This window comes from Triplophysa dalaica, chromosome 16 (assembly GCF_015846415.1).
Source record: "Triplophysa dalaica isolate WHDGS20190420 chromosome 16, ASM1584641v1, whole genome shotgun sequence".
Taxonomy (NCBI): Eukaryota; Metazoa; Chordata; class Actinopteri; order Cypriniformes; family Nemacheilidae; genus Triplophysa; species Triplophysa dalaica.
Genome location: NC_079557.1, coordinates 3,415,533 through 3,430,866, shown reverse-complemented (window position 1 = coordinate 3,430,866; position 15,334 = coordinate 3,415,533). Strand labels below are relative to the sequence as shown.

The 15,334-nt window shown below is 38.2% G+C and overlaps 1 protein-coding gene across 5 annotated transcripts in view; it reads right to left on the bottom strand.

The window, feature by feature from the left end:
- The window catches only part of stox2b (storkhead box 2b), a 50,703-nt gene that overhangs the window by 9,672 nt on the left and 25,697 nt on the right, over window positions 1-15,334 (bottom strand). For 3 of the 5 annotated variants that reach the window (XM_056769693.1, XM_056769695.1, XM_056769694.1), the window contains exon 2: window positions 1,207-1,359. In XM_056769693.1, the coding sequence (XP_056625671.1) occupies window positions 1,207-1,359 (153 nt within the window). Of the gene's footprint in view, window positions 1-1,206; window positions 1,360-4,636; window positions 5,493-6,422; window positions 6,529-15,334 lie in introns of those variants that run through there. The other 2 variants (XM_056769696.1, XM_056769697.1) reach the window with 2 other exon arrangements.

The window sequence follows — 15,334 nt, the reverse complement described above, 5'->3', positions numbered from 1 at the left end:
GCATAAATTCTGTCGTCATTTACTCACTCTCAGTCTCAAGTTGTTTAAAATCTGAATATATTTTCTTGTTGTAACGAATGCAAAGACGGTATTGTGAAGCATGCGGGAAACCAAACCGTTCTTGGGCACTACAGACTACCATTGCAGCTAGGGATGCACAGATACCAGAATAGCTATCGGCCCTATACCAAGCTCATGTACTCGTAGTCGTACTCATAATGACAAACTGATACCATGGATAGAGTCATAGATTCACATACATAGAGTCCTATGATTTCCGCAATGCGGAAAGCGTGGACAGATTTGAGGGATCCAGGCATAAAAACAGAATTTTTTGTACAACATGGAATGGTTCGGAATCTGGCAAATGTATTATTTCCTAACAAGAAATTAGCGCTGAACCCCTAACGTGAAATTCAGATACTCTAAATATGTGTTCTGCTTGTTTTGCGTGACTGTGTGTGAAAGAGTGGTGCCATTGCATGAACTGAAAACAGTCAGCACGAGGACACGAACATATAAACAAACATCATTTGCGGCGATCCGTCAAAATAAAAGTCCGGTTGACTTAAACAAACGCTCTTTGCGGCGTCCCGTCAAAATAAAAGTCCGGTTGACTTGAAAAGTTATAGTACACTCACATTTTACCACTCCCCCCCTTGAATTTTTTATAATTCGACCACAGAGTTTATCGTTTACTTAAGCAAACTGATATAAATGTGCAAGTAAAATTGTGCTATTTATCATACCATTTTTTAACTAGTGGTTAAATTTAAGAAGACGTAAAAACAAAAGGAAAAATTTACCAGTAAGATCTTGCTTTGTTAACAAAATTGTACATTATACAGCCATCAGTTTTAGGCATCAGCGAGTACCAGAAAAAAAATACCAGTACTCGTACTCGGTCTTTAAAAAATGGTATTGGTGCATCCCTAATTGCAGTTTAGTCAATGGTGCCCCAGAAATGTTAGTTTACAAACAATTTCAAAATATCTTTTGTGTACAGCGTAACAATACAATTTAAACTGGTTTGAAGCTGAGTAAATGATGGCATAATTTTTTTGTGATCTCCTAAACAAATATGACGCCAGCATACAACATTGGACAAAACTTACTGTCACCACAAAACAAAATCAATTGCAAAAATGATAAAGATTTTAATGACAATCGTAGATGTTGTGTGTTGTCATTGCCCGAGTGTGTTACCTGGGAAACATGTTGCTAAATGCTCGATGAGAGTGTCTTGAGTGACAGTCTTCCGGGCGGAGTTCATGGCAGAAATGGCCAGGCACAGGATTTCTCCCAGTGGGATGAACTGGGATTGGCTGATGGGAGACATACTGATAGGAGACACATCACCTGCAGGAGGACAAAGGTCAAAGGTCAACACAGTGTGCCACAGGTGAAAGGTTACAGTAGTGTCTTCATGAGTGTTAAACAGATGTTATCACTTTGACAAGGAAGAACAGATACAGATTTATAGCCCTCATGTGTGAGCTCACATGTGCTGATAGTAGATTTTCACTGTGTGGCGGAGACAGAAAAATGCTTATTTACTACAAAAAGTACAGATGGTGGCAACATGGCTATATTCATTTACCGTAGTATTCATTAAATACTTCTGGCAAAAAAGGTTTAAAAAAGAACGTCAAACAACATGGCAAGTTTTTGTATTCAAGGGACAGTTCACCCAAAAATAAATAATTTATTCACCCCAGAGTTGTTCCAAATCTGTATAAATTTCTTTAGATTTATTTAGAAGAATCCTTATAAACAAACAGTTCTTGGACCCCATTGAGTACCATAGTAGGAACAATTACCTCATTCTTCCAAATGTTTTTCTCTCTGTTCAACCAAACAAACAAATGTATAAAGGTTTGGAACAACTAACAATTTTCACAGCATTCATAACTAGCTAAAAAAAGTTTTTACATAGATTTCCATATAAAACAATTAAATGACTCAATGACTTTAAAAACCTTACACTTACAGAGCAATGCAAACTACTTTTGGATCTTGGCCAAACCTTTCTGGCAATGCAACCAAATTAACTTCCAACATTTTTAATCTTAAATCGTTGATTTTGACCAAAAGTCCTATTCCCAACACACCACTGAAACCTTTAGCTGTATAAAATCAAACCCACCATTCATAGCTACAAACTTGACACTTGTGCTTCAAACTGACCCACATTCTGCACAACTCGGCTCAACCCAAAACGATCTCCCCCAAAAATATCTCAGAAAATCTGGAGCTCAGCTGCCCAGAAAACACTCTAAATGTGGCACCCAAAGGAGGCAGCACACCCAGCCAACAGCCCTGGCACTGGGGTAAGTAGCTAAGAAGCAGACCCCTGGCTCTACGGATCCAAATCAGGCTTATCTGGTAGGCAAAGCGAGGACAGGCACACATTGTTAATGCATCTTCCTGGCCGCTGAAGAACAAGGGTAAGCTGATTAGGACAAAACACACATGTGAGAAGTGCACATGGAGATTTGGTCTCCACGTGTGGGTGGAAAGCGATAGCCCGGCGTGCTCTGGGTGGTACGACTGATAACGATTAAACACTGACCGAGGATCTGTTTGATGTCACCGGGTGGAGGCGATCGGGCATGGAGAAACCTGATCGTACATGAGCACAACAACACGAAGTAGAGATACACATGAGAGTTACATTTACAGCTTGGCCTGATGCCATCAACAGGGTGCCATTACTTGAACACCGTCCAGGTGGTTCAGATGACAAAACCCTGGTGTGAAAGAGATTAAGAGGACACAAAACAATAATTGTTAGGTTTTGGGTTCTAAAGCAATCCCTTGAGAGGCAAAAGTACAAGAAAGAGATACTACAGTACACGATTATTTGAGAAAATATGACCTAAGGGTAAATAAGTGATCTGTCTGTATTTATGATGACACCTATCAAAACATAATGATCATTCGGTCATCATTTATTCACCATCATGGTCCTCTAAATGAGTCTTTTATCTGTGCAACGCAAAAACATTTTGAGAAATGTTTTGTATCCATAAAATGGAAGTCAATAGAGGTGTTGACATATTGTTTAGTTGACAACATTCTTCACAATATCTACTTTTGTGTTCTGCAGAAAGAAGAAAGTCATGCAGGTTTGACATGAGGGTGAATAAATAATGACAGAATTTCCATTTTTGGGTAAACTATCTCTTAACAGCAATGCATTTTTGGGAAAGTAATTCCCCCCACAGTTTTGAAGCTTATTCCTCCAGGTGTTTTAACTTGTACTTCTCGGCATCACCCACAATTCAACTCTAAACTCATGGATATGTTTCAGTGGCCTAACCCTGTACATATTCACTCAGTGATGTACGACCCACATTTTCCCTGTGAGAGGTTTTACGACAGAACACATCTCTTGTAAGACACTGACAGAACTGTTCCTCTCTGCCTTCCAGAAAAAAAACATCAAACCTCCAAACCAAAACAGCGGTCATATGTGAACGGGTCACAGGACCACAGATACCGGAGAGTAAACACACTCGGGTCCAAAACATCAATTCATCTCAGTTTCATCACCAGAATACACATCATACAGATTTCCTTCTTAAAACACAAGACATGAAAATAACTACAATATTCATTTACGTTGGCTTATTTTACAAAACTGATAAACTTCTGTAGATGTGTCTTAAAGTGATAGTTCACCCAAAAATGAAAATCCTCTCATCATTTAGACCACCTTTTGTTTTTTCAAACCTGTGTGATTCCTTCCTTCCGCGGAGCACAAAAGAAGATAGTTGGAAGAATGTTGGTAACCGGAAAGTACTGGCACCCATTCACCTCTAATGTATGGACATAAAACCAATGCAAGATAATGGGTGCCTGTTAAAAACTTTCATCAAAATATCTTCTTTTGTGTTCTGCGGAGTTTAAATGCTACTATTTCTGTATTTTTTTTATATCAAACTTACATGATTATTTGTAGAACAACCTCTGTATATACAAAAATGAGTCATTAAACGAACAGTTCACGTAAAACTGAAATTATTTTATCATTTACTCCTATCTTATCACATCCTTGTGCAACTCCAAACTTGTATGACTTTCTTATGCAGAACACAAAAGAAGATATTTGTAAGAACGTTGATAACTAAACAACATTGAACCCCATTGACTTCTATCGTAAGGACACAAAACCACCGAGACATTTCTCAAAATATCTTTATCTTTTTCACAGAAGAAAGGGTCACAAGTTTTGAACAACATGAGGGTGAATAAATGATGACAGATTGTCAATTTTTGGATGAACTACCCCTTTAAATCATAGCCTGTCAATAAAAAGTCAGTGTTTGGTATTGACAGGCGATGATTTAAAGGGATAGTTCATCCAAAAATAGACATTCTGTTAGGCTGGTTAGCAAATGGTCAACAAATGCAAACGCATGACAATATTTATATTCTAAATCTATGTTTTCAAAAATGGAGCACTAGTCAGCTCTACTTTCAGTCCCTTCTCTAAATAAAATTCCTAAATTTTAACCACATAAAAATTCCTCTAAATAAAAAGTGACGAATGACCCAAATCTCCACAACACGGTGCATTTACTTTGGCTTAAACTAGGTCTTATTCCAGAAAAGGAGTTTCATTACACAATACCGGCAGTGATGGAGGACAAAGAGGAGGTGCTGTGTTCTGCTTCCTGGCCGAATCTTCAAGACTTTGATCTCTCTGATGGCTCAGGCGTGCTGTGATGGTGCTGATAACATTCGACAGCAGGATGCCACCGGCTCTGCGCATTACAATGAAACTCAAACATCTGCAACAGGCTGTCATTTGTGTTCAGACTGAAACTCTGGTTTCTATTCCATGACACTTTAGGAAACTTCCTTCTGATCGGTCAAACGTGGCTAGTTTTAAAACAAATGACTTTTTAACTGACCACAGACCCAGACAGATCCTACATAGCTTTATTAATTTGGCAAGTAGGTGTGTACAAATCTCTTGCATTAAAGGGATAGTTCACCCCAAAATAAAAAAGATGTTATCATTTATTCACCCTCAAAACTGTACGTGACTTTTTCGCAAAACACAAAAGAAGATATTTTGAGAAATGTCTCAGTAGTTTTGTGTCCATACAACGGAAGGTCAATGAGGGTTCAGTGTTGTTTGGTTCGTAATGTTCTTTACAATATCTTCTTTTGTTTTCTGGGCAAGATTATAAGTCATAAAGATTCAGAATGCCATGAGTGTGAATAAATGATAACAAAATTTTCTTTTTTGGGTGAACAGTCTGTTTAAATACTATAAAAATTCCAGGGTAAACGTGAAATTCTATTACAAAACAAAACAAAATACTGAATAAAAATGAAGGAGATCTCATAGTACGTCATCATAACTTTGATTATAAATCATAACAAGTCATTCAATATAATAATATTATCACATAAGTAGCAACTTAAATTTAATAAATAATAAAATGTAACAATTCCAGTAAGAGATGATTCTCAATAATTGATACAAAATTGTACCATGACTTATTGGACAAGGTACCATGCTAATACCATGTTTTCGGACACAGCACCGGGATGATACTTTAAGTATCTTGGTGTATCATGTCAATATTACCATTCAGTACATTAGTATACCTCACAGTACTACGGTACTATCATCTGATACCATGGCACCACCACAGCACATCACATTACACCTCCACACACACCATGTGGAAAAGCATGCCGAGTGACCTCTGGAGAATTCCACAGACAACTAGGAACGCAGGAAGTGACCTCACACGCCACCAACAAAGAGCAGCATTATCAGAAACAAAATGGAAAACATGTGATATTGCTGTCAGCTTGACCAGCCCCCAAGAGAAACTAGGCATATATTTTCAACCCATCCTGCTCCATTTGTCTAACACCCCTCCCCCCCAACAGTAGGCCCCGAGCAGGGGGCTCGCCTGATGGCTGACAGGGGGGAGACACAAGTGCTGAAGGGTCTCGAGGGTCGAAAACACATCCCGTCTTTCTCTGATCCCTCCGCAACAGCTGCAGCGCGGCCCTCGTGAGATCGGCACGAGTGATGCGCAGGCACGTTAACCAAATGCCTCCGTTCCCAAAAAAAGCCAGCAGAGAGCTCGGCAGAGGTCAGAAAAAAAACAGAGACAGAAAAACACAGATGCGCTATTGAACGGGGCAGCCGCTGGAATAAGATAAGATAAGAGAGGAGGATGGTACGCGCGAGACACGCTCACGCCTGACGCAGCCGTAGTAAACAATCCCCCCACAGCTTGGGCTCTTTGTCCAAACACCTCCCGATCAACCCCACCCCCTCTTTTGTGATTCATTCTGACAACACAACTGCGCGCAGACTAATTGCAGCCTGCACGACGGTTGCGCGCGTGCGGGCTGTCTCGCTGAAAGAGAAGAAGATCGTGCTCTACCTTGGCTGTTTCCGTGCAGCTCCTAAAATCCAACCGGGATCCTTCCGAGAGCCGAGCACAGACAAATGAGCATTCACTCTAGGGTCTTACCCAGCATGCACTGGTCCACACAAAGAGAGGGAGGTGTGACCAATCACATTGGGGTGGGGGGGTTGTCCTTACAACACTTGCTCAATCGCAGGAATGCCCACTGACACAGTCTAGTGGGCGGGGCGTCTTGGAATGGTTGTTATGGCAACGCATCCCTGTTGTAGATTGGGCCAGTTCCATGACTACATTTTCTCTCCCTTATGAAAATGAACCATGGTTGTACTATAGTAAACCTGTTCATATGGTTACTGTTGTAAGCCCGTGGTTAATTTGTGACAACCCCGATTTGAAATTGGTTGATTGATTTTCAAAAGCGTTTGCATGAGGGTTATCTTCATAATGGCTTGAACTATTTTTCCCACCGTGTGTTAAGTATGTTTACAAATAATGCAGTTGTTTGAAAAACTGTATTGTTGGGAACCGATTTATTCATTTCGCAGACACTTTCATTCAAAGCAACATACAAATGAGAGAGGATTTAACATTTCATCACACAAAACGGTTGTTTACTTTGCACACCATATTTACCCTACAGAATGCGGTCACATGTGAGATGTGACATCACACCACACTAACGCCGATACGGCCAAATCCAATGTCACTACCATGTGCACGCTTCCGAGTGTGTATCCTCAAGGGACCCGTTAAGAGCGCTGGTGCTGGTAAGAGTGGGGTAATCGATGAGAAGGGAGGAGGGGTGGCTTCTTAAGAGGACGGACACATGGGCGATCACAATGGGCTTACGGTTTATTCAGAAACGCAGAGGATTTGCTGTCTCATGCTGTTGGCCCCTATAATGAAATCAGTTTCCCAGGCTTGAGTAAGAAAAGAGCCTGTTACAAGACCGCATTAATCACACAGTGAGTCAATACTTTATGATTAAGCCCTATGCAATGAGTACTATAATCTATTTAGTGAGAAATGAAACATAAATGTCATTTTACAAATTGATGATTGTTAAATGGGGGTTTGATAGCAAAATCTTTACAGTAATCTTTGAAATCCCTTAACATTGGAAGTAAATTCTAGAGCACAGCTCACCCCATACGTTTGTGCTGGAGAATAGGACATGATGCCTTAAAATACATGTTCTGTTTCTAACTTTTAGAAAGGATCAATCAGCACGGCTTTCGCATAAGCAAGGACGTTGCACACGTTTGTCAGAAAATGCGAAAATGTACATTATAATAAAAGTTGGAAATTCAGCCAACGTTAGAATAATACTGCAGTGTCCAATCGTGATTCATAGGTTACTCTTGCCTTGCCAAACTTTTGAGCCAAAGAAAGTTACACACAAACCAACAAACTGTCAGCTCTGAATCTCTTTAGGGGCCTGGTCTCATAAGAACAAGACTTTAAATGGAAATACTCTGTTCATCTGATACAGTCTGCCACTTACAGACCAGACTTATTACCCAAATTAGGCAACTTGGTCCTTTAAATGAAGCCAAATATTAGCAAATATCAGTGCAGACAATAACCTGTACCAAAATAAAAGCTCTACTGTGAACACAAACACACAAGGGAAGCACACCACAGTCTACACCGTGTTGCTCACACCCTGACACGATGTCAATAAGACATCACATCAGAAAAGTGTGACTCGTCCATACTGACAAATTGTTTTAAATCACCAACCTTGCACATAAAAAAAATCACATTCTTATTTATAACTGCAGTGTGGGTATAAAAGAAATCGCAGTTGTTTATCAGATGCACGGAAAAATACTTTACAGAAGTAAATTAGACAAATATAATAAAGCAAGTTTGAATTTAAGGAATATTCAACCACTGTGTCCTGTAATTCTGTCACACACGTCTTATGCTAATCCTATAAAAAGAATAATAAAGAAACAAGTTTGTTAATGTGTGCTTATATAGGGCCCTATGATTTCCGCGATGAATCCAGACATACAACCGGAATTTGCTGTATAACACAAAATGGGACACAATCTGGCAAATGTATAGAGAGTATGCATGCGACGTCACTTTCCCACGAGAACACTGCAAAACATGCTCCCTTGAGTGGCAAAACACTCAGCAAAATGGCGGCTTACAATATAAGGAAACGCACTGATATGCGCAACATATCAGTGTCCAAAAGCACCTGGTTCTTTCACAAGTTGTAAGGATCACTGTCGAGTCCAACACCTTTTAATTTGAGCGAATCATTGAATTATTTAGGCACGTTTCTTGTTTCTCCTAATATTGAAGCAGTTTTGCTGCGCGTTTACCACTTAAGAGAACGTGTCCTGGCGCAAGGGGGCGTGTCCCGGCGTATTAACGTGGGAAAGTGACATCAATGCAAACCCTCTACTTCTTAACCAGAAAGTAGTGCTGCACAGGTAACAAAATGCACATTGTGCTATAATTGACCTTCAGTCAATTCAGATGCGGGTTAAATAATCAGCTTGTTTTAAGTGTCTTTATGGTTTTGTTTATGTGGTTATGTACTGGACACGTAATGTCTTTTGAGAAAGATTTCAAATTCAGTTTTTTATTATTTCTTTATATGTATGTTCTGGCTATAACATATGTATACAGTTGGAAGATAGACAACATGTAAAACAATGAATAATGAATATCTGCACAAACAATGAGAGTGCAGTATATGGTATTATAAACTGGTGTTTATGGGGTCTGTGCTGTAGGTCTTCATCGCTCTTCACTCTCTATTAGATGCACACTTTTACTCTGTTAATTGTGACTCTCTGTCTTTAGATTTGTGTATTCTCATGCTTGTCTTTGCACTGCGAGTCTCTGGCGACTCCACACGCGTCTACCAAAACGGGTTAACCATTACACTCCGCAGAATACACGGAAAAGACAAATCTCTTACGGTTGACATTTTATTCCGGGGTAAGGACATATTCTGTCACCACGCCCAGCCCAAGGTTTAACACTAGATGGTGGTACCCAATAAGATGAATCATGTATGGCAATAGAATTTACGGAAATTCCCTCTATAGTGGCACGGATGTGACTAAATTGCGATTTTTAGCTACTTCTATTCTAACGTTTCATCTTCAGCACAGATCAAAACATCCAAAAGCTGTCAGACTGCATTTTATTACACTGCCAATCATATTCATGCGCCAGCATGTTTATGCCCCGTGGATCTGCCTGACTTCAATCATGGCAAATCTTAAACGAATAAGATGTAGTCTTCAAGAAAACAGAACATCTCACAATTCCATAAACTCATCACCTACATAAAAAATTAAGAAAAATGAATTCTTGGTTTCATGACTCTGCTCAGACGGAGACATCAAAAGAAAGTGTCTTCCGCTTAAAACACGACACGACCGCATTCGACGCACCCTCAAAAGACCCCACGACAATGATGCAACTTGAGCTGAAAACACAGAAATACGCCCCACTGTATTTCTTAACTCGTACGATGGCTACTCTATAATCATTTTGGCAAGTAAAGGTTTGGATATGAACAATCCTACACGTATTGGCAATTCTCAGCAGCGTATCAAAGCTTTCCAACACTTGCTTTGTCATTCAAATCAAAAACGATCGCATAGCAACATTAAACAAACAAATGCGAACAAACAGGAAACACTGCTAACGTTATTAGGGGACAGAATTGTAACGCAAAAGCTTAATTTTCAAGCTTAATGTTTTACGTTTACAGTCTAGACAATATTCTCAAAATTAAGCAATTTGCATCACCTGTGAAACACCTTTTTCTTATGACCACAAGCCCTCATTTTTTAACCTCTTGCCTTCCAAATATCAGCGTTTGTTCCTCGCTGAATACCCTTCGTTTCAAATACACCACATTATGAAAGCACAACGTGGTGTGAATGACGTTCCATTATTTATGAGCATGTTAAAAGAAGTAGCAAGCAGACTCTTGACTTTAACACACAAACAGCTACACACGCAATTTGCTTACCAAACCTGTAAACTGTCAAGTTCAAACTGCGGAGTTCACATGAAGGTATGTTTTCATCACAGAAATATCGTGAAGACAGGACATCTCTTCCTCTATGTGTCTCACGCTCTCTCTAGCGTGCTAAAACTCTCAGGTGGCTGCCAGTGTGACATCACTATAATGTTGTGTGACCCTGGGGATATGACACATGACTCCACTGCTGTTGTGCGGATACTTAAGAGAGGCGTGTGTGTGTTTATGAGTTTGAAGGGTGTATGCTTTGATACTGTCGTAAAACAGATCAGATCATGCTTGTATTAAAAAGTACTTTTTTATGACAAAAGACTTTCAAATTGAAATGGATCAAAAAATTCAGACATTTTAACTACTTGGAAGAACATGGAAGTATTTGACACCTTGCAGACATGCATTACAGAAAATCCAGTTGTATAGTATTAGGGTTTGTGTATGCGCTAATTTTTTTTCAGATTAACGTCAAAATATTTAACGCAATTAACGCAGCATCCGTTCATTGTTTGTCTGAATGTTGGGTTCTATTCATAAAATGATGTTGTTAAAGAAATCAGTTGTTTCTCCATTAATTTGGAGATTAAATGTGAAATTATTAGAATGTGAATGTATTAGAATGTTTTTAGTATATCTAAAAACATGAACGTTATGTGCGATTAATCGCGAATAATCAAAGAAGAAATGTGTGATTAATCAGATACATTTTTAATCAACTGCCATAACTACATATTATAATATTATTTGATATATTATTTAATTATAAAGATTTATTTTTTATTTTTTCTAAAATACATTTTATTTATTTATTTGAAAGTAGGGTTGTTAAACGATTAATCACGATTAATTGTATCCAAAATAAAAGTTTGTGTTTACTTAATATATGTCTGTGTTCTGTGCATATTCATTTTGTATTTATAAACACAAAAAGAAAAACTTTATAAAAATACATATAAAAATTAACAAACATTTATATATATAATAAAGAGTGGCTTGAAGTACCTATCTTTGCATATAAAACTAGACAAATAAAACATACATGATCTTTACAGGGCACTTGTCCAAAGAACCTACTCATGTAAATCTCACTCAAAAAATGTGTGTATAAATAACCCATCAGGTTTAACGCATTGAAGGTCAATGAAAATAATAAACAACAGTCAGATTGGATTCAGCACGTTCACGTTGGTCAAAACTAAGGATTTGAGTCCTGCCACTCTGGATTAAAAAAACTAACTAATCTCTGTGCTAGAGCTTCATATCTCTGCTGGGAAGTTTGGGCATCAGTATGCATTTGATAATTAATGTTGGCAAGAAAATAAACCAACGGAGTTGCCTACTCATACTGCATGTTTAATTTTACACACATGCATTTGGGATAGTTGCATGTGATACTATAATAAACACATAATTTCATGTTCTGCATTCATAAATGCACAAATGAATGACGCATAACTACACACAGCAGTTGCAAGTTTCCATTCATCATTTAACAAGTATTCTACAGTGTGTATAGGCAAAATACACAAAGGCACACATAACAGTGATCTAAACACGGCACATAAACCAGATCAGATCACAACCGCTTTCCTATTTGTCAATTTTAGCCACAGAAACATCAATGACTTAAACAAAATGCATTTAAAATGTACGTTTTTTCTTTTAATAGGGAAAAAATATTGATGATTCAAAAAAGGGAAAATATATTGATGATTCATGTTACCCTACAGACTGTCCAGTCAAATGCTTTCTAGAATAATATCACCCACAATTAACAGACAAGTGACAAAATCATAATAATATAAATGTATGTCTCATATAAAATAACTCTGTCTGAAATGTGTCTGTGGTGGTCAGACAGTGAGACAGCTTTAAAATCCAGACTGTGTGTGTGTGTTTGTGTGTTTCTCCACAGGGGGCATTGTTGCATCAGGCAGCCGTGGGGTAGCGGTGGGTTAACGGGTTCATCCTGGATCCCAGCATGCACTGCTGCATCCTTTATGCCACACTCGATGTGTGGGAGCCAGTGTGAAAGGAGATGATGTGCGCATATACATATATGTATATGTGGATATGTCAAGGGCAGTTACTAGAACGGTACCAAAAGCATACCTTAATGCAAATGACATGTTGCATTTTTTATGCAACCCGCCACCGCATACAGTTGAACGCAGGAGCAGAAACGCACACTACCAATTAGTACTGTGACTTGTTCACCTCAACAGCTGTCAACGAAACTGAAAAACTGCAGAACCATTTTCACAGAGAGCAGGTCTCACACGCATAAAACAAACCCAAAAAAACTAGAAAACATCTCAATTATTTCTCCTAAACATCAATGAGAGCCAAGAAATTCTTTCTTTTCCTTAAGTCGCAGATATTTTTCCCGAGAAAAAAGAGGCAGAAATCTCACAAATGTCTCAATTCAAAAGATATCTCAACAATGTCACAAACTAAGCTCAGATCTGCAATCTGAAGTCAATATTATTGAAGATCTCAAACATTTCTCATCCCATCACCTTCTATATTAATTTTACTCTTTAAATACCTCTACCGCTCGTTTTGTTTTTTAAAGTTTAAAGTAACATTTGAGAGTAAGTTGATACAACTGAAACACAGGTGAGAAATCCATAAAATCTGTTAAACTTAGAAAGAACAACCTGGGCAATAACATTTTCCTCAGGGCACTCTCTATCTCCAGACAGGGCCAACAAATCAGTGAAAACATCTGCGCTAAATGTCCTTCAAAGTGAAACTGAGTCCTTCAGTAAACTATTCAGACTCCATATGCATTATGACCTCATTACACAAAGCTCACTGTGGCCCAGCACAGCTCAGAATCTGAAGTACGTCATGTTAAAACTCGATTTGACTTCATTGTCAAAGCATCATCTTACCAGCATCGGCTCTGAACTGCAACTTTCATTTAGTCTTATGGCAAAAGGCCTGCGAATGACAACAAACATGAGATACTCTGAAATGAATGCCACCCTTTTCACAGCTGGGAAAACCCACAAAGAATTCTGGGTACGTTTGAAGTCCGAAGCTTTTATATTAGGATTGTTGGAAGAAGCTGCAAAGCCCTCTTTAAAATGAGGTGATGACAACCTCGCCCTGCATGTATTCTTGTCATACAATATGCAATTTATGATTTGAGCTCCGTTTCAAAGTAGGTTTGATGAATCAAAAGATTAAAGGAGCTCCCTAGAACTGAAAGAAAACAAAGCCAACATTTAAAAGAAAGTACATTAACAGACTTAAGGACATCAAGGTTTACACCCTCGGCCACTTCTGCAAGAACAGACAGAACCAAAGAAAGTCATAAGTATATGCCAAAGGTAGATTTTTATCGCTTAAGGGGTCAAAGGGGTTGGGTCAACTGAGATCTTAAAGGAAGGAACAGATGAGAACAAAGAGATTGTTTGAAAGACAATTTTAGGAAAGGTGAGTTAAAAGATTGTAAAAAGATTTTCTGGATGTATCTACAGCTTTTGACAATGTTGATCTGTGCTCTCTGTTTAAGAGACGTCATAACAGTAGATAATCAAAACAAGCTGTTGAATAGTTTTCAAACTAACCTTCCGCTTGAACCCAAAACGGCTCCAATAATTCTGTTTTGACAATTTCCAGGAGTGATTCTTTATCATTAACATATGTGATCGTTTCACGTGATTAAGGAATTCCATGTGGTACATAGAAAAAGTCACTATACTGCTAAAGTTTTGACACCAAAATGACTGGATATTGTAAGCTTTCTGTGCAAAATTTCTAAAACTGTTATCCATTACTAACTATATTATTATATTTCACATTACCTTCTATCACATTATTCTAGCATATGAATGCAAGTTGTGCTTATCCAACACATCATTGCATTTTATTTGTTAAAAGTTTGAAATCGCTATCTCTGAAAATATGAACGCAGTAACACTGAGGGTATATCTTTAAGACGAGCAAAGAGAGGCTCATGAGAACTTCTCTAGGCACTGATGAGAACAAAATCTCTTGAATACAAATAAATCGCGGACAATGAAAACATGGTGTGTAACCGTGTGCATTCAAGTGTTTGTGTCTGTATGCGTTTATGTGGCAAGTACATGGCATCTCCTTGCGGCCTGCCAATACTTCAACGTTCCCATCCAATCAGGCGTCTAGAAAAGTCTTTCTATTCACTGCATCCAAAGTGTCTCTGCATGAATCTGGAAGAGGGAAGCATCGAGCACCAAGAAAACTCAAATACGCTCCAAGAATCAAAACAGCTTGTGGTACATAACAGTGTCTCTAAAGCCACCGAGTGGGAACACAGTGGACTATTTTCTCAACAAACCCACAATAATTCACAATAAAACAAACGTTTCATAATATCTGATGTCTGCTGAGATGGTAATGAAACACATATGACCAGAGATGTCAAAGAGCACACAAGAGAGGCCAAAAATATGTGAGTTGTTATCCCTTACGAAACAAAAATATATGGGAAGGTACTGGAAAATATAATGCAATAGATAAAGTCGTCAACTCTGTCCTTCTGAAACCTTGTATATGACAAATTTGCTGTTTTTCAGGAAATGTAAAACAAACTAAACTTTTTAAAATGATAGCATACTGTGTTATCAAAGTTGTCAAGCACTTTTTAATATCTCTCATTGGCGAGATATTTGCAAAACGCAGTGACAGACATAATGGGTGACTATTAATAATGATTTAGGATAAAAAAATTGAATCTAGAAATATGGAGATAAGAGGTTTCAGAAAGACAACAGTGAAATAATACATTTCCATGTTTTGGAACCAAGCGCTCATATTTTTAAATAAACAAAAAGTGGAAATTCCACAATATTTTGTAATATATTCCTGTAGATTTCTATACATTGTCAAATATATAAATGATTTGATATACTGAGAGTAA